Genomic DNA, 26,189 nt, shown 5'->3' with positions numbered 1-26,189 from the left:
TTCTGCTTCATGCATATAAATACACTTTGTATTCATGTGTGTGTATACAGCTACGCAAATATACACATACAAATAAAATTCGCTTATATTGTAATTGGACAATATTGTATTTTTAAATATTGTAGATAAACTCATTTTGCAGGAAAAAAAAACCAAAACATTTATCAAAGAGCTTACCTTAACTCAGGAATTTGAACACAACTGAAATATTTAAATATTAATATTAACACTACTACAAACATATTATTTACTGTCAAGAGCCAACAAGCTCTGGACCCGTCTCACAGCTTGATCTGATAAATGGGAGAGCGAGGCCCACAACACTTCAGGACTGTTATATAACATGAATAGATTTCAACTCAAAAGACAGCTTGCTGTAATATGCAGTATTAATAATATGCCCTTTGTCATACTAAATTGGACATGTCCTCCAAAGAGTTACCGTCTTCGTTCATGCTATGAACATCTGAGCTTCATTTGACTTGACATATTGTTTCCAAAAAAGCCAACATCTTCTGCTATTTAAAGATGTACTGCAACTTCTATTCTTTCGAACCTCAATTTATTCAAGCTACAGGGCTGTCCTCACAACATCTGTACAGCCTAATCAACAGCAGCTACATACCGGACGACAGTAAATTTGATAAACTCTGCTGATTCCAAGATCTTCCTCATTGAGCTGATCTCCAGATAACTGGGAGCTTTGAACACCACGCCGGGAGGCATCCCATCCACCACCACACAGCCAGGGTTGATAGTGATTTTTCTGTACGGGACTTTCACAGGAAAATTCATACCAACGGCTTCACCTAGGTGAGAGAGGTCATGTTGGTTTTCAAGTCTACATATTTATGGTTACATTGAAGAAAAAGTCCTCAGACAATTAAGAAACTAAATGCAAAGCCGACCTTTCCATCAGATCTGAAACTATGAAAATGCACTTGACAGGGGAACCATTACAGTGTTAGAAATAGATGTTTTGGATTACACTCATGAACATCACTACGAGAGTATTAGTTACAACTCGACTCTGACAGTGTACCATATAAAGAGCCTAGATTCTGTTTTTACTCAAAAAAGGTATAGAACAGGATATCTAAGGAAATAGCTACATGAAGGAAAACAAAGTGTTTCCTGCAATGCCATGAAAAGCAATTCAACACAGCACTAGTGAAGGAATTTCAGATAAAAAAACCTCAGGCTATTATTGCTGTACAATGCAAATACAAAGTGAAAAAAACAAACTATACCCAGCAAAAAGGTTAAGTTGCATTTTTAAAATTACTCTAGTCCCAAGTATTTAGCAGTCAGGACTATGAAGCCCTAAGAAGAATCCATGGATTGCTGGCAAAATAAATATTTCATCCACGATTACACAGAAAGAAACAGGAAGGTGGGGGGGGTGGGAACATAAAGCAATCTATACTCTTGGGATTTTTTGTTTAGAACACCAAACAACCTACATCACTTATAAAAGATTCTTTTTGAAGTCAAAGCACAACATTCATATACAATTCCCAAATTTGTTCATTTTAATGATCATATATATCATCCACTGTGATGATTCAGTAACTTCAATATGAACATTAATTGCATTCACACCTATGTAAAAATGGGGAGTAAGAAGCAATTACCAAATTTCCGGCTAAAAAGATCATTTACTTGCTCTCTCAGTTGTCTGGCCTTTTCTACTTTTGACAGCCGCTCACTTTCATCATCTGGAAGAAATCGTTAGAATAGCATCAGAATTATGCAGATTTTTTTTCCCCCTGAAGCTTGTTTAGCATTGCATGTTTACTCAAAGCAGGTACACCCGAGTGCTTCAAAACAGGCGCTGCCTCTGTTCCTAGTTCTAGCAGTAACACAGAATTGTAGAAATACACAAAAATAAATGGTTCTTTAGAAATCTGTGAGAAGCTTCAAAGTATTTACATAACAACATTAGATTTACTGTCTAGAGATGTTTTTGTAAACTTAATCTAAAACCACGAATTACATTTTATTTTCATACAGTACATATAATGGTGGGGAAAGGTAAAAGCAAAGTGACCATGCAATCAGTGGTAAGACAAAGTAGTTCAGTCACAGTTATTCAATTCAGTCTAAATACTGATCTCTTGAAGTTGCCATGAAAACTGCAAATCAATATTTAATTTATTGCATGAGAAAAAAGGGAAAAATGTGGATACTTCTTAACTAGGGGCTGGACCAAGAATATTGTAGAGATGTCACCAAATAGATATTTCATGAGTGTTGGAAAATATTTAATATCTCAGCAAAACCAGAATGCTAATTTATGCTCATTATTGACTGTACTTGTATTTCAGTGAACCAGCTTGACTGTAGAAAAAACTTAATGAGACTAAACAGATGTCATGAAGAATATGAGCACAAATAGTATGATGTGAAACCAGACAGCATACACACCCGGTATAGTTACTTGAATGATGTTAAGATCTTCTACACCTGCAGCGGTGTTCACCACTGTGTTTGTTGTGGTGCTTGCTGTATTAGCTATATTAGATGAATTATTTTTTCCTAAAAGTAAGATAATGAATTTAAAAACATTTGTAGAGAACTCAAAATCTTGAATGTCATATATAAAGAAAATATTGCAAAATAACAGATATTTGCAACGTTTTCAAAGCATACCCAGTTCCATTTTTAAAATGGGAGCAGCTTCCAAGGAGACATGCTTATTGAAGGTACACACTACTCTGTCTTTCCCAACCAAGAAGAGAAAGAGCTAGATTAAAGATAATGTTAACCTTTACCTAGCTGGTTTTCTAAAAATATTATTAAGAAAAGGGAAAAAAGAGTATGTGGAGCATGTATTTTAGTATTTTTATTAACAGAAAAATCATAGCACTTGCAGTTAATTCAGTAACACCTACTGATCCATGTGTTCACTGCCTACACTCACAAAAGAAATCCCTTAGTTATATTTGTGAGCCACACTGTCCGGTGGCACAACTAGCATAGTTCAACTTCAGCAGAGTTTTGTCAGCCCATAGTTACAGATAATAATATGACTCAAGACAGTTAATCCATGACCTGCCTGACACAATTTCCTACTGGCTATCTGCCCTCCTGTCTGTGCAGCACTTGTCATTTACATGACCTAAGTATTAGGAGAAAATAATTTATCTCTAGACTTGAATTACTTCTGTGAATCACACATTACTTGTCACATTTTGATAAAGGTAGTGAAGAATATATTAGAGGCATGATTATTGTGAATAACTTAAAAAAAAATGAACACTCCCTTGCTAAAGCTATATTTAAACCGGAAATGGCAAGTGCTTTTCTCATCTTAAAAACAAACAAGTAAACAAACCAACCAACATCAAGCTAGAATGAATCTTTCGGGGATTTGTTAACACCATGCAGCTCTCCTGATCTGTATTTAATGCTTGAAAGTGACCATTATCTAGAACGTTAAGCAGTTGCAAGACTTACTTTGGGGACTTCTAGCAGAACTTTCCTTAACAGCTGCCTCAAACATCTCAGGCCTGCAAACAGATTGAACATTATTGAATAATAAAAGTACATTCATCAACATTAAAGAAAATGCAATTTTCTAATATTAATTCATTAAAGACAGAAACTGTTATCATAAATGCTATATTCCTCTCAGCCAGACAGCCATAAATGCAACGGCTGAGAGGCTCCACAACTTCTCTTGCCACTGTTTCTACACTGGCACATGGGTATCTAAGCCTATTGTAGACACAAAAAATAAATTCTTACAACCCCCAATATATGAATCTCCACTTCTCAGCTCTTAGTACACTGCCAGCAAGTTTTATGAGTAACCCATAATCGCTCCACGCAGTAGGAACTAAATCAGTGATGGGATAACTGAAATGGGCTAAGAAATCTGGACTTGCTCTTCCTCCAAAAATAGGTCATGAGTGTCTTTCAGAACAAGAAGAGATTACTATATCTTGCTCCACCTCCACAAGAACTTTCTGATCGTTTCCTCATCTACTAAAAATATTCCAGTGTGTATTTTACAGAGTAATTTAGCAACTTGGCAACACAGTTTCATTTTTTGGTCTACATTTCAATTCTCATAGAATGGATTATCAAAGACGTATGGCAGTCTTACTTTTTAATAATGAATTTTATCTTTGATTTGTTTCTCAGGATCTTTTCTAGTCTTGGAATTCCAAAAGTAGAAGGTCGGCGGAACGGCACCCCCTCGGGTAGTCCTTCCACATAGAAAACCTCCGGGAAAGATTCAAACAATGCAAATGGCACCTTCACTGGTTCGGTCAGCCCCAGCGCTTCCCCTGAAATGCAAGAGAGCAAATAAGTTGCCAGGTAGATAACTGACGTGTATATAAAAAGGAAAACCTCAGGTATAAACTATATATAACAGTTGGCACATACATACTAGATTAGGTGGAATCAGCAGGCTTTGCCTTTTTTTGTGACAGCTATGAGTAGGCATGAAGAAAATTAACAGTCTCAAATATAACTCATCCTGTTGCAGTAAATCTGATCATAATTTGCAGTTGAAAATTAATCATTTGCAGACAGCTCATGCCACTGGCTTGGTCTGCATACAACACTATGCCATTTGTACTCCACTTTGTTACAGGTAACGCATTCTGTCTCTGTCTCTGCTAGAGAACAGCACCAAGGGCAGGTGAGATTAGTGCTCTTGTTCCAAAAACCACACTCAGAAGAGTAATGAGAAGTCATTACTTCCAAAAGTCATTAGCTTCCAAACAGCCTGCACTAGAAGAAGCGCTGGGATATGATGGAGCACATCTCTCCAGATACCACCCGTAACGTATCAAGTCATGCAGAGGCTGAAGTCATACAAAGTCCCATTCATAAGCAGAGTGAAGAAAGCTTAAAAAGATGTGCCAGGATGTGGAGTCACTATGTCTCTGGGTCATTAAAGAAGCAGTAATCCAACCACAACTTCTCCATTTCCAAACCCAAATAAAATAACTAGTGAAAATGTAACACAGAATTGCAAGCAACCTATGCAAGAATGAACTCAAATGAGAAGTTGCCTAGAGTACACAAGGATTGCAGGGCCTTTGGAATAAATGTGTGAACATCTCTCTCATATGTCTAACTGCATGTTCATAACAAAGACATCTCAGTAAAAAAAGAATCGAGAAACTTACCACATTTTTCATTAAAAAGATTTTCAACTTTCTGCTTTAAGTCAGTAATTTTGGCATTCCACGCCTCTGCCAGGAGGAAATTGGAAGAATTAAATCAACATTCAGACAATGAATCAGTCCTTGAAGAATATTTTAATAAATGTTTAATAAATTATTATGCTTGATAACCATTTACTCTGACAGTAAAATGCGCAAAATGGCTTTCATTCTGCAAATGGCACTGAAACATTTTGCTGCAGTCTAAACCTATATCCACATCAATCCTCATTTTCCTAAAGCTTTGAAAGATACTGCTCCTAGAGAAAGCCAGGGCAATGAAAACTGAAATTAATCCAAGAGCGATCCAAATTTACAGTATCAGGCAGCATAAAATTTCCTCATCTGAACCAGCACAGAAAATAGAGGCAGAAAGTTCTTCGTATGTTCAGTGACACAGCCCTGAAACGCATGCCTCTCTCTTGAGAACTATAAACTCTATCACAGTTTCAGCTTCAGTGGGTAAGATTAAATGTCCATCTAGCTCAGCATTTTATTTCTGACAGTGATCAGCAGCAACTCCTAAACCAGTTTACTTGTAGCTGCACATGTAATTATTTACTTATCTGCTAATTCCCACAATATTTACCAAAAGAAAACTCTCTTCCTCGTGGCTTGAAACTCATATTGGACCCATTGGTTTGAGAATTAGTTCGAACATCTGTTGTTTGTGGTTTATTAGGACCTGTAAAAAGACATTACATACCTACATGCAGAGAGCAGAAGCAAGCCGTCATACAAAAAGAACAACATATCAAACTCCATTGCTAGAGAAAACTTAACTTCTGAATCAAGAGTAGAATTAAAAAACCCTTAAGAAGTTCTTCTAGGGTTGTATTTAAGCATTTGATACTATTGCTCACATCTGTCATTTATCTGCTGAGGACTACATCAGTTCCCACACATCTGCTTGGAATAAAAGGCCCAAGCAAGCTGTCAAACTCCAACATTTTACATAACCATCACCTGCACAGAATCCAGTATTATTCAGAAACAAAAAATAAAACTGTCTCTATATTGAAATGCATCTGGAGCCCTGAAATGACACTGAGTTTGGTATATCAGGTGCATGTAAAAGTTAATCATGGGCTATGAAAACTGAGAAGAACAGAAGGAAACATTAGAAGAATAGAACAACATTAGAAGAATATTTAATAATATTTCTTCCATACCTTCTTCAACAGTAACTTCAATCTCTGGAACCTTTGAATTGCCTGCAGGACTTCGTGACCTTTTTGAACTCTTCTGACTCATTGCTGGAAGTGAATACAATACAAGGTGTAATGCACAAACCCTCTATAATCTATACCCTGCACAGCTAATGAAAAGAACCAGCCGTATTCTGAAAATTCCAACAGATTGAATCACTTGTGTCTGTACTTTGTGCAGTCTGCTTTGTAAAGTCTGAACAATACAGTGATGCTCACAGCCTCAAAAAGCAGGTTTAGTACTCTTGAACCAGGCAGGTATCACACCTAAATTTTCACTCCACTAATTCAGAGCAGAAGACTTCATTGTTTTATGTGTGAGGAACAGCTTTGGTACTTTTTTATTATCTAAATAACAAAATTATTAACTTGTGAGTTTTTAATAGACAACATAAAAGACTTTCTTTTTTATTATTTTCTTAAGAAACTTCATTGTTATTTATTTCAGTCCACAGCTATAAGTTAAATTCTGTGATTCTGTCATCACCATTCTATGATTCTGTGAAATATGTTTTACGCCATTAATAGCAAAATAAAAGTTGTAGAAATTGGGTAAATTCCATTTTCTGTATGGGAAAAGTCTTAAGCAAAAAAAAAAGTAGATAAATTTATTTTTTGAGTAACTTTTTCAAATAATAGCAGATTTAGAGGCTACTATACTAGGTCATCTTAAGTAATGCCTTTTGTTTGCAACACCCATATTTTTCAATCACAAAGGTATCTCAGTTTGCTAAGGGAGCAGAAAGCAAGTATTATGAATTGATGGCAGCAAATAATACTTAATTATTTACCTTTAGTGTTTATTTTACTAGCCAGTCCTGGAGGCAAATAGGAAGTGACAAGCTCAGGCCTAAAAGTTGAACAGAATACAATCCAATCAACTATACATGCAAGAAAAAATGCAGCAAAGTGTTTTTCGGAATTCAGCTGAGTTCAAATACACCTAACAGCAGTTCTCTATAATAAAATTCTTCCAGAAGCATGGGTGACTCTCCATCTACTATAACCACAGAAAAAAAAAAAACCCATAGAGCTACATTTTCTACTCTATAATTTTCTTCTGGGTTTATTTCAAGCAAAAAAAAATAAAAAGAAGAAAAAAAAAACCAAAAAAGAAGTAAAAAAGCTTTCAGGTACAAGGACTTTTTCCCCCTAGATCCTTGATGCATGAAACACGCAATTTATAAATCTATATAAATTTAATAAGGAAGGTATATCCTTTTATGAGATAAAACATACATGCAAAATGTTCTTTCTGTTTAATGGAAACAGAATTTAGGTAGCATTTAAAGCCTAAAGTTTCTGGGAAGAAAAATCAAACAAGTCCAAAATCAGAAGCAAAAATAACTGAATTACAAACCCACTTTTTAACAACAAATTTGATTTTGCCACTGCCACGGACAATTCTTTCAAGGCGTGGAATTCCAAACCATGTGGGACTCCGGAAGGGGATTCCTTCTGGCAAGCCTTCGACGTGCAAGTACTCAGGGTTTGATTCAAATACAGGATAGGGAACTTTCACTGCCTCTGAAAGCCCCAGAGCTTGGCCTGGAAATAGATTTAATGATAGTTTACACACTTAAATGGGTGGTATTTTCTCTCAAATGATTTTAAGAAGCTTGGCTTACAGAAGCTCTGCTACTCAGAGATAATTAAAAAACTCAAGAGAAATATTTAAATAGATTTTCCATTATTTTCTGTAGAATAACTGCAAATGGGGACTTTGTCAATCTTGTTACAGATAACATCGAAGTCTGCAGTGCCTAATATTTTCTTCTGAGAATTTTTTTAATCCAAAAGCTTTTTGTGCACATATCATCTCTGTCACACAACTGGAAAAACTATGGCCTAGGATGTTGTTATAAAGTCATTTATGTCAGCTATAGGGAAGAGTCAGTAGAAAGTAGGTAAAAGGAGTCAAGATTTCCATCTGTCCTAGCAGGTTTCTGATGTTTAATTCAGTACAGTAAAATTTAAAACTTGTTTTACAGATGAGTTTTAAAACACAGTGGCGTTATAAACCAGTTCTTTTAACATACAACTTACCAAACTTCATATTAAATATCTCTTCTACTTGCTTTCTTAGCTTTGTGATCCTGATGTTCCAATCTTCTTTGACTGAAAACCAGGAATGGATATATGTCAGTGTTACCCAGTTCTAGATAAAGAGGTACCTTTGAACACATTTCTTTCGACACAACAACTTGTAAACTATCAACACAATCACATCTGAGTAGGCAAGGACACACAATGAGTAATGATTATTAATTGCAGCTTAAACGATATACGTAATTCCCTCTACATAATGGAAAATCTGTTCAAATGTAGCTACAAATTTCAAACATTGCCTCAAGTGGGAGAACTTGTTCTTCACAGTCTTGAGATGCAGGAAGGAATTATTATAGTGGTTCTTACAAAGTTGGAATTAATCATAGTGCATAAGAGTAACACTCTTTAGAAGAGAAGATGAAAAAGGAAAGAGTGCTTTGCTAAACATTTTGACTGGCATAAAAAAAAAATAATCTTCGGTCTTGTCCTCTATTACAAATAAAAGTCAACTATAGGAGTGCTAGCCAGTGCAGACAATTTGTAGCTTAGGTGGAGAAGAAAGCAAAGGACACTAGCAGCAATAAAAAGCACTCCTTTTCTGACAAACAGCATAATTAACTAGTTTCCATCATAACCCACAAAGAACAATTAACTGCTACTGAGCTAATACCATTCAGAGTTGTGGAAAGCACACGTGAAAGAAGCTATGCAGAAATATTTTGTTTCTGAATCGTATTTTTGACTAACAAATTACCTGACCTTGTTTATTTCTAGCTTCTTAGCTTTCTCTTGAAAAATGTTGCAGGGACCCAAATTTGTGTCCCCACCAAAACCTTCCATTCCCACTTGGAGACAGCACCTGTCTTACCTGGGGTGTTCGATCTGGGTTGAATAACTTCGGTTGAAGTGACAGTTAGCAGCTCCGGCCTGCAACCAGAAAACAAATAATCTGTCCATTCTTGACATAAATGAAATACTAGTACTTATTATGACATGAATTGAAAAGTTTGGATTTTTCTGTTATGTGTTTCACGCTTGTGAAAATGACACACATATACTTGGAAAGACTTGTCTGGACTGCATTATAAAGTGGGTATTTGCAAAATATTTAATCTGCCTATTTGGTAACTAGAGACCGAATGCTTCATGACTTAATTAAACCAAGTGCTTGATTACACAAAGGGTGTTTGTTTGGCCTCTTTCTTAAAAAAAACCCAAACCCCAACATGTTTAGGCATTAGAACAAACACTTACCTCTTGATCACAAATTTTATTCTGTTGCCCACTTGAATTATTTTTTCAAGGCGAGGGATTCCGTACCAGGAGGGACTCCTAAAGGGGATGTTCTCTGGCAGCCCTTCAACATAGAGGTCAGTAGGGTGGGCCTCAAATTTCTGGTATGGAACAGCTTTTGGCTCAGTGCTCCCCAAGGCCTCAGCTGTTAGAACAAAATACATCCAGTAACTGGACGGTCTGGCCACCAACCTTTATTAAAAGCTAGCTAAGCTACCCAATCTTCAGGCTGTTACAACCATGACCTTAGAACCTGGGACAATGCAGGATACCTAAAACCAAGAGTCTAAGTCTCAGCACATCAAGAACATAAAAATGTATCATATTGTATCGTGCTGATATGGGCAGTCACAATGCTGGACTGAAGATTACTGGGTTCCTCACTGTGGCATAATACAGTGGTTTTATCCAAAGTTTTTCATCTATTATAGAGCATCATGCAACATTTTATTCTAGCTCTTATGAAGTTGACTATTTTTTTTTTTATATTGGAGAGAGCATAAAAATTCACCCAGAAACGTTCCAATACTAATTTTAATGGTACTGCAATGCATATAAATAAATAAATGGTTGGTTTATTCACCATCAAAGGAAGAAAAAATACAAATAGGAAGGAATTGAGAGCAATTAGAAGAGCTGTGCATGTAAGATTTATAGATTTTTTTTGAACTACGAATTTACCTTATTGTATAAGCAGTAGAGTAACACATTCTTTTTCACTCAACTGCCAGGATTTTAAATATTTGAAAAAACTGCTCAAAGGTCTCATTCATGTAGACATTCAAAGGAAATAATGAAAGTAACCTTCAAGAAATACAAAGCCATAAAAGAAAAGAAAATAATAATACTGTACTCACCAAACTTTTTACAGAAGAGTTGATCTACCATCTTTCTCAGTTTGGTGATTCTGGCATACCACTCCTCTTTCACTGTATTTGAGAGTGACACAGAACAAAGACAACATTCCCTAATTATTTTGGTTATACTTTCAGTCACTCAGTTTATAGCAGGCATAACCATCCTGCATTTTCAGGTAACCCAGGAAATACTATGCAGAAGAGGTAAGGATTCAACTTGGAACTAAGAAAATTAACTAAAAATTCAAAACGAGAGGAATTATTTGCAATGTGTTATTAGTAAAAGCAAATGGTAGCCACCACTAAGACTGACAAATAGGAAAGCATACTGTACTTGTGCAACTCATACATTTGAAGACCTACCTCCTGCAACTGGTTTGTCTAATGGTACATCTTCTCGTGTCGAATTCAAAAGCTCATGCCTAAAAGATTTAAGATACATGCTTCAACAGTGAGATACACTTTGATAAATCAGAAGTTACAGCCTACAGTTACAGCCTCAAGTTACCACTGAAGGATCAGGGAAAAAAGAAAAACTAAGAGGGGACATCACAATCCCCAATATTAAATTCTAACTAACATCAAAGTATTATAAGAGCTGGTTGGAACCCTACTGACAAAACCATTTTCCATGCCCAATACCCATATCCACCTGAGCCACAACATTTCATGGTAACATACAGATTACATTAAAATTATCTCTGAGATCTAAGATGCACTTCATCAGAAACAAAGATCCAAACTGAAAATTTAACCTTTAAAAATGAAAATCTCAAAGCAGACATTTCTGTTTCCCAAATACATCTAATTTTATCCATATTAGAACAACAAAAAAATTTTAAAATTCTGACATTTCTCACAGAGCTGAGCTGGCTTTTGAGCTGCTCTGGTTACACATTGCAAAACCAATGAACAGCATAAATTAATTACTGTCAACAACGAAGGCAAATTTGAGAAGAGCAGGTGGCAGCATTGCATAAATGTTAAAATCTACACATAGTGTCTGATTTTAAGTGAGCCAAAAGGTAGATCTACACTTCTTCCTCTGGTTATCTGCAAGCGTTAGGTTGACGGAAACTGAACATTTAAATACCTCTGAAATTTGAGAAATCAGCATCCGTGCTAAAGGCGGCATGCACAGAGGCATGGGCTGTCACTACCACCAACTCTGAGCCCACCCACTGTGATCAGCAGGTTCCTATCCACTTCGAAACCCCTTGGATTAGGCCCTATGCCACTGAACAATAGTAAAACGTCAGCTGCTACTCACAGAAGCTTCATTTAAACTGTAAATGCCCATCTGTGGTGTGAAACATCACATCTGTCTCAAGTGCTGCACCAAGCTATAAAAGGTAAATATCCACCCGCTACCAAAGCTGCGCATCGGTCTGCCACAGTCACACACGTAGTGCTGGATCTCAAAGTGCTCTGCTAGGATCCTCAGATAGCATAAAACATCCCCAAATCAATGGCTTTCAACATGTATTACAGCCGCAGAGATTAAAACACTACAAAGCAATCTGCCCATGATAAGAAGCCTAATATTGAGATGATGTGTCCAGATGTCAGCCACCACTGTGGTGCTCTGGTGATCTGATAGGCTGAATTTATCAGAGTGAACATGAACAAAAAATTCCTCATCAGTACTGCAAAAGAACGTGTCAGCAGAAATCAGTTTTAGAAATTCTTGAAGATAAAATGAAGCAGGGTGGAGCCAGCAGAAAACAATGAGTAACACAGGGACAAAAATGCAGAATTCCTTACTTTTTAATCACAAACCGGATCCGCTCCTTTGCTAGAAGTATCCTCTCAAGACGGGGAATGCCGTACGTGGATGGCCGCCTGAACGGAATTCCTTCTGGCAGCCCTTCCACATACAAATCTTCCACATGTGACTGGAAGAGTGGGTATGGGATAGACACTGGACCTTTTGCTTTTATAGCTTGAGCTTTAAGGAAAAAGGAGAATAAAAACACTAGACTAGCTTGTGGCTCTACTCAGATGATCTGTTTGATGTCACTCTGAAAAACATTACAATTAGCAGACAGGCAATAACCCCTTCTGCACATTTAAACATGCAAGCATTCATATTTGTGGGGGTTTGTTTTTGTTTTATAGCAAAATCACTCTAATTCACAGTAAACAAGCTGCAGACCTGCATACATATGCAGATTCTTCTCTTTTCCCTTCAATCTGTAAACATTTAATAACAGACAGTGCACCTGTTACAGTGAAGTTTCACAGCATTTTGGTTTTGTTTAATAACACAATTTGAAAGATGAAATTATCTAGACTTAATTATAAACCAAGCATGTTTCAGTTCATTAGCTCTGATTATTATTATTTGTTATTACTATTGGGTTACAAGAGTCATTAATGCCTTGAAGCATTACAGCTTCGACATATTTTAGAAATCCAAGGAATAGTGAAATAAACAATACATTTCTAACACGGTTGAAAAAAGCATGGCTCTACTAATGAAATCTTTGAAGCAAAGGAAAAGCAAATAACAGATTCACCCACAGCTGGAAAACAACCTCCAATGTATTTCTTTAAGTTTGAGGACCGTAATCATATCAATATATCTATCAGGCTGGCAAATACTGGAGAATGGCACGACAGTTTGCAAATACTAAGAGGGCTGATTTCTTTATACTCACAAGGGCACATTAATTTTGTAGGCCATGCAACAAGAATTCTCTATTACCATCTGACTGGTCAGCAAATAGTTTGGTACATTCTGTTGTTTTGCTATGGAAATTAGATGCAAAAAATTATTTGAGGAGAGAAAGGCCAAGCTAAGGCCAAATTAGAGTACAGTGATGTTGTGGCAGGGTTTCTGAAAGCAAAACTACTCAGGGCACCTTTTTAAGCAACTTAATGTAACGTGAAAGCGGCTCGTGGTTCAGACATCAGTGTATACAAAATGCTCACATTAACTCACAAGTTCTTAAAAGCAATAAACCAAATTTAGGTTGTAAATGCATTCGGATAACATACTCTTTCAGCCACTTGGAAGAAGAACAGTTCTAGGCATGTTTATCACAAACCAGGGAAGCTTTGAAAATACTGTACGTATCTTAGTCTTATATTCTGATGAGAACCAACTACCAAAATTTTAGAAAGCTGTGAGAACTGTGTTTCAGCTAGACTTGGTTTCAACTGCCAAATATAAGATGCCCAAAACTGGACACAAAAAACAGATATGTACAGAGAGGGTCACGAACCTGAAGATGACTCTTAGCAAATAGACTAAAGAAAACCTATTCAAACTTGTGTCAAAGGAGCTCCATTTATCACGCCAGTCCTTCATTAAAGTAGATTTTTACTGCAGTCATATACCTCTTCCGAGAAATGTAAAAAATTATTCTCAGCCCTGGAGGCTGCTATGGCAAGTGGTGAAAAGCGTAACAAACCCAGCAGAGGAGCTTCAGATGGAAACAAGCGTTTGTGAACCACAGTTAGCCGCAGAAAAAAAGATCAAGAACGTCACCAAAATCTACATCACTACACAGCTTCAAGTAAGAATAGCTTCAGAGTAACAAAAATCCTGTTTGTTTAAATAAGTAAGTAACAACAGGTAAGTTTTTATGAGTGAGAGTCTCTATTTCGCTTAAATCAGCAAATGTTTTAGCAAATATCTTCAGACAGCCTAAGAACACGGTCAGCATCGCAGTCTGCAGTGAGGCTTCTTAGATTTGGAACCTTACACATTTTTGCATAGAAATCCTATTGAATATAGGTTTCATTTTTATAAATTAGTCTGTATTTGTGAGCCACTATCTTGTATTTACACTATAAAAAGTAATCCCATTTAGTTTACATCCAAACACAAAAATAAATGTATTTTCAGACATGTCGGTTGTGATGGATGACACTGACTGACATTGTTAAAACACTTTGGAGCTCCAGAAGCCAACAAATCTGAGGAGCAGTCTGGGAATTCTGGACATCTATAATTCATTTCAGTGAACGGGAAATTGCATGCCCATATAGATGGAATCTGATATGGAATTGGTTTGTGAATCAACGAAATGTTGTCATCCAGAGGGAAAAGGGGGATAATTTAATACCATATGGCCTGCTATGGAAAGTCAGGAATAGCTCCATATTCAACAGACTCCACAGGAGATTTTTAGGCTGGCTATGTGCAAATATCCAAACCAAAATTAAAGCAATTCACCAAGAATGATGCTCCTTCCTAGAGCAATTAAAATACTGCAAATCAGGTTCTGAACTGTTTTTACTTGGTGTGAGTTGCTTTCAGTGGGCTGTTTAAATGTCAGATGATAGTCACACCCAAAACATGTAATAACTCCAAATCACAAGGTCCATTCTGAAAGCACTTCCACTTTCCACAGCAGAGGAGCACCACCATTTATTTTGAAATTTTTGCTGATGCTATTTTAGTCTGTGATATGTGGACACAAAATATGTCTAGGTGCAGCACCTGGAGACAAATTCTGAAGTCTAACACGTGTGCTGCTTTTTCTCTCCAAGAACCATTAACACAGAATTGTTGCTTCACTGCAAATCAATCATAATCAGAGAGGAACAATCAATCACCGGTAAGCTCTCCCAGAGCCATTTAAAAAGATTATTTCACTTAAGGTAATTACAGGAAAAAGGCCAGCTCTCTCAAATGTGGGTGCCCAAGACATGAGCACGTTGGAGCTCCAGGAAACTGAGCACAACTAAAAAACAAAATCAAGTTTCGCACTTAGGTGCCAAACACAGGCGCCCAATTTTGAAATTACTCTGCTAATCACAAAAGCTTCTTTCTCCAGTTTTAAGTCTTCTAATATTTAACCTTTTGGTGCTGTCAGTACTGGTGTGCTCCTGAGCCAACAACAAGATGCATGCCAAAGAGCTGTGATTTATGGTGTCAAAGGACTGGAGGCAATTGTTTGGAAAGGAGTGTAACACATACCGTATTTTTTTTCAAACAGCTCTTCAACTTGCTTTCTCAAGTCTGTAATTCGCGCATTCCATTTCTCTGCAAAGAAAAGAGGAGGACATGTCAGACTACAAACAGAACTGAGAATCTCTTGTAAAATCTATGTTACCGCTGAAATACGCAGTGTGCTTTTGCTGCTCACTTGCATACGGCTGCCTGTGGAGTACAGTATAGGCTGTACCTTAAAAATATATGGATGTATTCAGAAAGAAAAAGGATAGAATAAAATGTTTAAGATTACCTCCAAAACTTGTACAGATGTTAAATCAAGTTTTTTAAAAAAAACAAACAAAACATAAACCAGGCTAAAGTAACTTCCAAAAATGGTTTCTCTTTGACAGCTTGGTCAGCAGCTCTCACTGCCATCACGGGTAAAGTCAGTTTGCAGCCGCTGTTGACAGTTACCTAAACCCGGGCGCTGAAAAGCTTAATTAGTGAAGCTTGATAAAGCTTACAGCGAGTACATGAAGTTGTTTTGGCACAAATCTGTACAACTATCTGGGTCAGGAGGCATCGTGCCATCCTCTACCTTAATCCAGTATTTCTCCAAGTCTTGATGTTGCAAAACATCCCTATAAATCCTATGTCTGAAAGAAGATACAGGCTGCAAGACAGACGTTATCCAAATCCAATCGTGTGTTCCATGGAGAGCTGGATTAAACAGCAGAATTTTAACATCTAATTTTCTGCCTGCGACAGACAGCACATGTTTTCACAGCCTTTTGTACTATCTCAATGCTTTTAGGAAAATGCCACAACTCTTTTGTAGATGGTACCAGATGCTGGTTGGCCTTTTAAGAACGAGTTACTAAACAAGTATACTTACAGCTTATTTCTTACACCAAGGACATGGATCTAGTAACTACAGGGGTCAAAAAATGAGGCCATTCAAGCTGTTACACTTCCAGTTGTCAAAAGACTCTTACATCAGACAAGACTGAGGATTAAATTTTGAGTCTGTATCAAAAGGGGTTTAAAAATTCATTCTCAGACCAATGTACACAACTTTGGTGGCCATGTTTAAGCTTATATTTTTTTAATGTAATTTCATGGATATCAAGAGGACAGCATGCTTCAGATGTGGGCAAGAATAAGACCTTGTTTAGAGGGGAAAGGGTGTTCTGGCATGCTGCCTTGCATCCACACACAAACTCTTCATTCTAGTTACCTGGCATATCACCTACATCAATTAACCTGTTTATATTTTGAAATAACATCCTTGTGGACAAGTCTATATAATTGCTTCTGCCACTCTTTTTACTGCTATTCTGTAGTGCATAGCTTCTTAGCTGATAAACATGTCTTGAGCTCAATGTTTTGTATTCCTGTGTCACTACAACCTTGTAATATTTCCCCCATTAACTGCAGATGTATAGCCAGATGAAGCTCTTTGTGAATCTGGCATGACCACCGACTGCATTTTTTGTTGACCTACAGAACAATGGATTAACAGTAGCTTTACCAGTAAGAGTCAGGAAAATACGAGTCAGAATTTACTGTCCTAAAGGTGAAACCCTGCTTTACTCCACAGAGCTGGTGAACATACACGGGCAGTGCTGGGACAAGGGTTTTGAAAGGCACCTGTGTAACTCCAGATTGTAACCCAGCGGAAAGTGTCACAGAGTTGAGATCCCTTCAGTTCAGCAAGCTCTGAGGCAGACTCAGCAAACAATCTCCTCTAATACTCAGGCTGGTCTTCATCACAGGGAGAATGGCCAGAAAGAATGTCATACCATATTACAAAGCAACCATATAAAAGTATATAAATAATACTGTTCTGAATATTGGTTGTTGCTACAATTTTAGGAGAAGCTGCTCCCACCCAGCCTGGTCTCCCCTCTGCTTGTTAGCACGCTCACAAGAGTGTTCCTACATGAGCCATTAACTTGTCAAGGCTTCATTTTTCTCAGTTATCGAACACCACAATCACTGGCCAAATATTCCATGTGGATCTTTTCAAGCAACTACTTCTGTGCCCCTCTCCCTCCAAGGGAAACACTACAGGGATTAGTAATCAAATACACCACAATACAGGCATGTTTATTTGGAATGGAGGATACACAGAGAATAGAAAATAGAAAAATCATAAACTGGCTCACATTTTGATTGGCATACAGGTTTTTTTAGCTACTTTTGTATTTATGAGTAAATTGCCAAGTTAGGCTAGAGAGATATTTGAAAATTCAGGGGTTATCAGGTATCTGGCATGATGTTTAATCAGATTGTAAGCATTAACCCCTTGGATTCAGACCAATTACTGTAAAAACATTGTTTTCTCACACACTTCATGCTTGCGTAGCAAAATTGAAGAAATACCACAAAGCTAAGCTGAGTATTTTGATTTGGTAATCACTCTGCGTATCAGTTTAGTTTTCCCATAGGCACCAAGGTAAGTGGTGGTTTCCTTCCGTTCCTATCCACACACCTTCTGATACATGGGGAACACTATCCCAATCAAATAACAATCCTGAAAACTTCCCCAGCCCGTCCACAGTCTCTTCAATTCACCCCATTCTCTGCTCCCGATAACATCCACTATACCAGGGGCAACCTGCACAGCACACAGCAGATGATGCTCAGGTACTAAGCACATTCCTATTCCCATCAACATGCCACACAGGACTCCGTGGGGAAATAAAATGGAAAACACACAGCAAGACTAAGCATGCTGCAGGCTGGCAAAGCCTGTGTTCAACGGCATGTCAAAACAGGGAAAAACTATACACACTTTCCATCACTGTCACAGTGAGACAACAGCTAAGGGGACTTTTTTTCTACTAAAACGGTATGACACAACTGCAAGACACAACTTGACGCTTCTGAGCTTTTGATAAAATCTCTAAGAAAGCAAAAAAAGTTGTGGGAAAAGATCTTCACTGACAATGTCAGTTCCTTTCAGCAAAGATATTTTTAACATTAAATGGTTGCTTCAGAAATAATTTTGAAATCCACCCTCCCTTCCCAAAGATGATTTCTATCAAGCATTTTACCAGACACTTTTCATTCCTCCCCATGGCTACAATTATTCTGTTTTTTCCAGTTTGTCCTTCCTGTTTGCATGAAACTAAGAGCACAGTACATTATTCACCCTGTTTCTTGGGCCACTTGGGGCACCTGACCTCTGACTCAATCAAGACATACAGGAAGTCTCTCCAGCTCACAGCTATCAAACATCTGGATCTCATCAGTGTTATGTAAAATACTGAAAGACCTTATCAGATGAGACAGATTTCTCTCTCAAGCATCTATACCTCCTTTCCAGCCTTCTGAGTGCATGCACCTTTGCCATCCTGCAGCTATTCATGATGGAATTAAACACCTCCTTTCTCCTGTCCAATTATCTAATATTAGACTTCATTAGACAAAGGTGCAAAGTCTTCTGAAATGTCCCAACAGTGGCACTGCAACTACCAACAGCTGCTCTTTTTTTATTACAGCAGACAAAGTCTATTTCTTCACAGTTTCTCACATTCATTTTGTGTTTTAACCAGACCTTGCAGTACCATAGAGAAATACCACTTTCTGTAGGTGAACCCCACAAGTGAATATGAGGGGCAATAACCTCAATACAATTAAGGAAGCCCAGGAATAAAGATCTCTGAATAACTCGTGAGCTGCAAAACACTAATCTAACTGCACAGCAGGTAGTTAAGAGCAAAGTTTTCTTGAGAACAGAATCTACCAAGTCAACACAGGAGCAACAGTGAACAGGTAAGCTGGGAGATGTTCTTTAACTGCTGTTTCAACAGTGCAAGCTCAACTGAAACTTTTATCATCCTAATATTTTATTACCTTTGCTCTTCATGTCTAGTCAACATCACTGTTTATTCCCTTCAAATGCTGCTGGCCTGCCAAACAGGTCAGTTTGGCAAAACAAAGCTGCTTTCCACTAAGGGAATATAATCTAGCAAAAACTTCTCCAGTATTAACTGCTCAATTTTCTCCTCTACTAATGTTGCCATTATCTTCTCCTGACTCAACCAAAACTAACTAATGCTACATGTGGAACTGCCTATTAGCATTAATGATCTTTTGAGAATAAAGCTCTCAACAATGTTTTACTCATTTTTGCTGAAATTAGCATGAAATATCCCGTTTCACTCAAAGCAGATGTCAGAAGAGGTTCCATGGGGATTTTTCAATTGACCTCAAATCCCAGCATTCCTAATAAACACCTCAAACACTCTGCCAAAGGACCTATTCCTGATTGCACAGCACCTTATAGAAGTACACAGATTCACAGGATATATGCCCAGAAACCAAACCAAAACAAGAAATAAAGGAGAGCTATGGGACTGCGACAAATCCCATAGGAAGTATTTTAGACCAGAATAACTACAGTGTGTGGATGCACTTCTGCAGTGAGAACTTTACGTAAGGTATCATGAAAGAACACTACCAAAAAGACCCCAACTTTTTGTGTGTCTGCAGGGACGAAGGCAGGCTACTCACCATAACAGAGTCATTTGGTTACCTTCCCAAATGTGCCTCCCTTCAGCACACATTCGTTGTTCACAAAATGTCTTAAGAAAGACCAGCTGCTAGACAGGCTCCTAACCTCAGGTTTGCCACAATTCAGTACGCTAGTGAATTCAGTCTGATCATCTTGTCCAAAAAATCAGCTTATAAAAATCTAGACTTATTTTTATTTTATTAAATTATTTGCCATGTCTATTTAGATGGTCTGTTTGAATTATGAGAAACAATAGAGATACAATGATGATTATACTGCTGCAATACATCTACAAAGAGCCCATGACTCTTAAACGAATACTCACACCGGTGTGTCTCACTCCTGCAGTGTGAAATTGTCTAATACCTTTTTATAAAACAAAGCAGATAGAAAAAATAATCTTTAATTTTTATCTTACCAAAATTGAACTCTCTCACTTTTCTTCTCCCAGTATTGGCAGCTTCATTAGCTGACTCTGTGTTCTTCGGTTTCTTGTTAGGGGGCAAGTAGTCATCATCATCTTAAAGAAACACAAAAATGTCACTGTTTTAATGTCCAGAGAACTCATGTGCAACATTGGAACCGCTTTGAATTTCAAAGCTCTAATGCAAGTATTGAACTGTGCTTTATCAGGGCATCAAATTTCACAGTGAACTACTTATCTGAGTAACTTTAGAAAGCTTCTGGCCTGGGTAGGAACAATTTCCGTAAGAGAGCCAGCACAAGGCATAAGATAACAAAAAGCAAAGCTTCTTCCATACTGCCTATGGAAAACAATATTGTGTTCTGAAACATCTCATGACCATAAAATGACCACGCAACAGCAAAAGAAATTAGGAAATAAATTGTGCAGACATAGACTACATTTTTTATCTAATTGGAAGTATCCTTCCACTAATAAGTCTTGAAACACAGTACTTGAGTTTTATCTTGAAGAGCTCAAAGGTGCTACAACCAGTCTCAAACCAAAGTAAAACTGATGGACGTAACTGAAATTCATTTAATGGGTCAGCCCTACCTCAAACACACACCAACAGACAGAGGGGGAAAACTGCAAACCCCAGGTGTTTTTCAGTGAGCTGCTACTTATCCAGTCAGTTCCCAAACCAAAACACTACCTTCCCTCCCAGTTAATGAGTCTTAAGACTGTTCAATTACCAATACCTGCAACCTTAGAGAAAAGAAATGGTTAAAGCAGACAAAGAAAATTAATTTCACATACAGAATAGCATCTGCCCAGATCAGCAGGGGTAGAGTTTACTTAGGAAGAATAATATTACATATTGATATCTCCCTCACCTATGCAGTTGTACTACATTCTGTTAGAGAAAACTTTCAAAGCATTTTTACTTTTGTGGTAACAGCCTTTACATACACACAGAACTTAGTGACTATTCTCTTACTACCTTTTCTGTTGAGGTAATGTAAGAATTATTTTACTGCTGGGTTAGAAAAAGGTGAAAGTAATGCCAGAAGCGTCACCTTTGTCCTAAAAATGCATTGCCTCGTTTCTAAATTGCTAATTTGGTGTTCTTAATCTTACCCACTCCAGAAGCAAGCATTGCAAAAGCCAATCTCAGGAGTGTTTTAAAGCAGTTAACAGGACATGTAATTCACAAATACAATACATACAGCTGACCTCCAATCAACATCCTAGCATGAAAACAACATGGATACTGGTTACTGGTTTTAGTGCCATTTAGATGAGAAAGGAAGGTGATAAGTATAAAGGTTTTTATCTCATATTTATCAATATTAGACAAATAAATTGAAGCTTCACTTACACCACCTGTAACATATAATTTCTGTTATGGTACAATTCTTCCCAGAAGCTAGTGTTAACTAGAAGTTTTATGTAATTACAGTGTGCTTATAAAACGTGTTCTTCAGAATGAATGTTGTAAAATCATTTTAAAATCTAAATTAATAGCTGTTTAATAAGTATTCTTTACTACCAATGCTTGAAAAATATGTGAAAGACGCAAATCTCTGTCACGCATCATTTCAAAACCATCCCAGTAAGTCCAAGATGCTTCAGTATGCTGTGGTTTTATAAAACTTCTGGACTAGATATGTTTACCAAGCAGTGCATGATTCAAACTGCAGTCAACACTGGCATATAATCCTATTTATTCAGTGCCAAGTAATGCAGGCATTGTAAACCATTTTTTGGACCTAAAAATGTCCAACAGACTGAAATCAATGAACTGGAGAACTAACCTTCGATGGTGACCTCGACCTCAGGATCCTCACTTGTTTCTGAAGGGGCATGCTGGGAGGAATCTGAAAGGGAAAAACCAGGACTGCTGAATGATGGACACAGAAAAGATTTTTAACCAAACACTCAGTGATTTTGTATTAAACACTTGTCAAAGAAGCCCCCCTGGCTCACTGAAACATTTTGCATTCTCAGCGTGCAACAAAAAGAGAAGCAAAGACACTTTGCCATAAGCCTTTAAGCAATTCTAGACAAGGGTAAGGAGGTGGGGATTATACTTGCTAAACTGCGTGTGCAGCAGTGCAGACTTGGCGTTAATGACAGGAGGAAATTCCTTATTCTTGGCTTAATAGGATTAATACCATCATAAATATTTTTCCCCTTGTTATCAAGGATTATTGAAAATATAAACAAAGGCTGTGTGCCCCTACAGATGATATATTTCTTTATCATTTACACAGACTCATAGCTGTTGCACTAGAATGATTTCCATAACAGGCTGCAAGGCCAACAGTGAAAAATGAGAGGGAAATTCATAATCACAATGCTTTCATTGGGGCAGTCTGCACCAACATAATCAACAGGATTAGGTCTATCAATATTTGGTGGGAGAAAGAGTAATTTGCATTTAACTGCAGTAACATTAAAAAAAGTGAAGATAATTATATTGGAAACTATTTCAAAACTAAGTAGCAGTGTATGAAGGAATATAATTTAATTATGCTGGCAGAGTAATGCTGCGCTTGGGCATTTTGAAGAGCATTTTATTTCAGATCTCTGTAAGCTGGAAGTATGATATCACTTTGGGAGCAAGTCTGAAGGAATCTCCCCTTTCCACAGCTCTTCACATGATGTTGTGTATAGCAGAGATATAGTAAGAGATTCAGCAGTATCTACTGAGGCACCTTAATTGGAGTATATTCGAACAATGTCAATATATTGTCTAGTTCATGGAAAACACAGTATGGTGTTTTGATCGAATTCAGAGTGAGTGCTGGGTAGGTAATTAGCAAATGCAAAGCACAACAAAAGGAAAGAACTAGGAGAAAATGATCTTTTAGTAGATGTGAACATGAAGTATGGTCATAAAAATAACTATCACATCATCAACTGATCATTTAGAAACTTTTTTGAGAGTATCAGAAAAGTTTAAAACAAAAAATAAAAGAAATACGATTTTTAGAAATCTAAGAACAGTCACAAAGACTGGCAAATGGTCCATCTAGTCCAGTACCAAATCCCTGAGAAATAGTCATGATTAAGAGAAACATGCAAAAACGTCAAAGCAGAAGGTAACAAAGTTCTGGAAGAAAACTCCCAGATGGGACGTTTCTTCTGAAGTCATATTAAACCAACTGGTTTAAACACTAAAGTAAATCTTTTTAAACAAAGTATTATTGTCGCTAGGTATTTTTTGGTCTCCAAGCACTTCTTTCCATCAGGTAATTAGGTAAATACACACAGCTCCTAAGCAGCAGCTGCCTTCACAGTTCTAAATGGCATTCAGTGGCACTGTCTCCAGTTTCTCAAATGTGATTGCATTCAGTTTAAAACAACTTCTCTTGATGCACGTAACCTTAACTTTGATTGCTGAATTTCATCCACATCATGCTCCCCACTCATCCAATCTCACTAAGACCTCTGGTGCTTAAAATGAAACTAGTTGCAGAATGATGTACTTTTAACATCATGTCAAAGCATTAAATGTTGGCTGACAAGCACCTTACAAATGCAATTTATGATTTAAAAGATGACTCTCATCACAGCTTGCTTCTAGTAAGCCACAGAGTGGCATGATTCGGGAGATTAAAAGCAAAACAAAACAAAAACCCCAAAAGCCAGCCTCGTGAAACTGTGAAAAAGAACGGTTGGAGAAGATGTACAACTTTAATTAAGGTGCCATCTTTTCAAATATTGGTGTAAAAAAAATACCCAACAATGTTAAGTTATTCTCATGAAAAGCATTTCATATCTCTAACCTTCTGCCGGTATTTCCACATCTGTTCCTTCTCTGCAATCGGAACTCTGGTGGCTTCCTTTAGACAAATATAAAGTAAAAAACATACCATAATAAAAATACAAAAGGAACTTAAAACATTGACTTTTCAAGCAAGGATTTTCGCAAGTGAAAAATCCAGAACTATAATGTTCACATGAACAACACACAGAAGGCTCAACTTCTGAATCTGAAATTCAGGACAGTAGGAGCACTCTGACCTTATAAAGAAATTCACAGGTTGAAACGCAGATTAGTATTTTCTAGTGTTTGCAAATGGGCAAAACAGTATTTTTAATACAGCCTGTAAGGAGCTGGAAAAAAAAGTACAGTTTTGGAGTAAATTTATTTCAGATATCCTTCAGTTACAGGAAGGAAACTCCTTCCGCTAAACACAGACTTTCCACATACTTTGTTCTGTATATACCCATTCACCTCACACACAGCTGAAAGAAAGAAATGGTCAAATTATAGTCATAATATCTAAGCAGAAGTTTATTAAAACTTTATGACCAATTATGAAACAGACTGAATTTCATGAGAAACATATCGACTTGCACAAATTACTAATACTTTAGTGTTCAACCTGATGCTCCTTTTCGAATTTAGAAAATAAAGAAATAAGATGCCCCTCTATATGTCTCTCTACTTGGACACCTGAAAATTAAGGCAACGGAAATTTTCATTTCTGTTGAAGCTTATGTTCCAATACCCTAACTCTTACTTCAAATCAAGGAAGCAGAGCCCTGAAAAGTAAAACTCACACATTCAATTTCCAAAACAGATGTGAGAAAAGTACAACTAAAAGATCTACCTGTGTGACTTTTTGCACGAGCAATTTTTTCATCCATCTCTGATGTTTTCGAAGGGCCTGCTTGGGAACAAAGAGAACGGCTTTTAAATTGTGTCTCACAACACACCCATTTTTCCAGTCCATAGAGGCATTGGCCAAATAACTCTTAACTTCATCTATCATATGCTCAGTTCATACTTTCTGTAACGTTGCACTTAGGAAAGACTGTGTGAAATATTAAAAATCTGTAAATCCTTTCTCATCCAGTTCAACAGAGTGAAAATGTTGAGAGGATAATGGCAGGGATGTGCATCCCTTGGACTACTGAACAGTCAGACTCATGCAGAACAGCAGGTTTTCAATTTTTTTTGGTGTTAAACTGATTTTAAAACATGAAATGTTGATGGTTCTGCCTTTTTGCAATGAATTTTTAATCAGCTAAATCTTTTCCCCGTTTGTTAAAATTTGTATTCCTAGGGAGTCCTTTTTGACTTTAAAACTTCTACCTACATTAAACAGACAAATTCAGAGAGATTAAAATAATTTACGACACTTCAAGGTTGTTTGCTTTTCATCACAACAGCTCTTTTGATGGCTATATACAGACTGCTTTAAAAAGGCTGTTGCAGAAAGCAGCACACAAATGACACTTAAAATTAACACCCCTAAAATCCTACTGCTTAACGCTTTGGCACTCTTGTGGTTCCGTGGAAAGAGTGAACTGTTTACAGAACAAATGGCTTCACACTGAGCGAGAGATCACTCTGTACCACAGAAATAGCACAGGTATATAAAACTAGCCTATGTGAGGCACATGGGAATGTACAGGACTATCTGGAACTGAAGGATTGGACTAATTGTTCTGCATAAATCAAAGCATTTCTCTGCTCATTTGCAAAAGCAATCTGCAGAAGATCATATAGCTCCCCAGGAATTATGGCTCTTTAGAGGTAGGTTTAAAAGTGTATCAATAACTAATATGAATAGCTTCACAAAAGAAAAAGCAACTGTTAACTACTAAGGCAAGTGGAAGATTTTTAACTCATCATTTCATACACACAGCAAGATAGAAAATATTGTTGTCACAATCAAAGAATATTTCAGTCAACTGAAAGTACGTACACAGTATCAAATACTATGAGTTATTCAAGAAAATTAATATTTAGGCATTAGATTTTTAGA

The 26,189-nt window shown here is 37.1% G+C and overlaps 1 protein-coding gene across 9 annotated transcripts in view; it reads right to left on the bottom strand.

Moving 5' to 3' along the window:
* GTF2I (general transcription factor IIi) overlaps positions 1 to 26,189 on the bottom strand; it is a 64,289-nt gene that overhangs the window by 7,339 nt on the left and 30,761 nt on the right. For 7 of the 9 annotated variants that reach the window (XM_068415974.1, XM_068415972.1, XM_068415973.1 and 4 more), the window contains 21 exons: positions 25,029 to 25,088; positions 24,198 to 24,254; positions 22,221 to 22,283; positions 20,419 to 20,520; positions 15,521 to 15,586; positions 12,355 to 12,538; positions 10,954 to 11,012; positions 10,591 to 10,662; positions 9,695 to 9,878; positions 9,309 to 9,367; positions 8,438 to 8,509; positions 7,756 to 7,939; positions 7,183 to 7,241; positions 6,356 to 6,439; positions 5,773 to 5,868; positions 5,148 to 5,213; positions 4,112 to 4,295; positions 3,460 to 3,512; positions 2,428 to 2,538; positions 1,635 to 1,718; positions 626 to 809 (listed from right to left, as the gene is read on the bottom strand). In XM_068415974.1, coding sequence (XP_068272075.1) covers positions 626 to 809; positions 1,635 to 1,718; positions 2,428 to 2,538; positions 3,460 to 3,512; positions 4,112 to 4,295; positions 5,148 to 5,213; positions 5,773 to 5,868; positions 6,356 to 6,439; positions 7,183 to 7,241; positions 7,756 to 7,939; positions 8,438 to 8,509; positions 9,309 to 9,367; positions 9,695 to 9,878; positions 10,591 to 10,662; positions 10,954 to 11,012; positions 12,355 to 12,538; positions 15,521 to 15,586; positions 20,419 to 20,520; positions 22,221 to 22,283; positions 24,198 to 24,254; positions 25,029 to 25,088 — 2,083 coding nt within the window. The remainder of the gene's footprint in view (positions 1 to 625; positions 810 to 1,634; positions 1,719 to 2,427; positions 2,539 to 3,459; positions 3,513 to 4,111; positions 4,296 to 5,147; positions 5,214 to 5,772; positions 5,869 to 6,355; positions 6,440 to 7,182; positions 7,242 to 7,755; positions 7,940 to 8,437; positions 8,510 to 9,308; positions 9,368 to 9,694; positions 9,879 to 10,590; positions 10,663 to 10,953; positions 11,013 to 12,354; positions 12,539 to 15,520; positions 15,587 to 20,418; positions 20,521 to 22,220; positions 22,284 to 24,197; positions 24,255 to 25,028; positions 25,089 to 26,189) is intronic. The other 2 variants (XM_068415977.1, XM_068415980.1) reach the window with 2 other exon arrangements.

Source organism: Nyctibius grandis, chromosome 18, assembly GCF_013368605.1.
Source record: "Nyctibius grandis isolate bNycGra1 chromosome 18, bNycGra1.pri, whole genome shotgun sequence".
NCBI classification, from domain to species: Eukaryota; Metazoa; Chordata; class Aves; order Nyctibiiformes; family Nyctibiidae; genus Nyctibius; species Nyctibius grandis.
The sequence above is the reverse complement of the archived record's forward strand: the minus strand, read 5'-3'. Positions and strand labels throughout refer to the sequence as shown.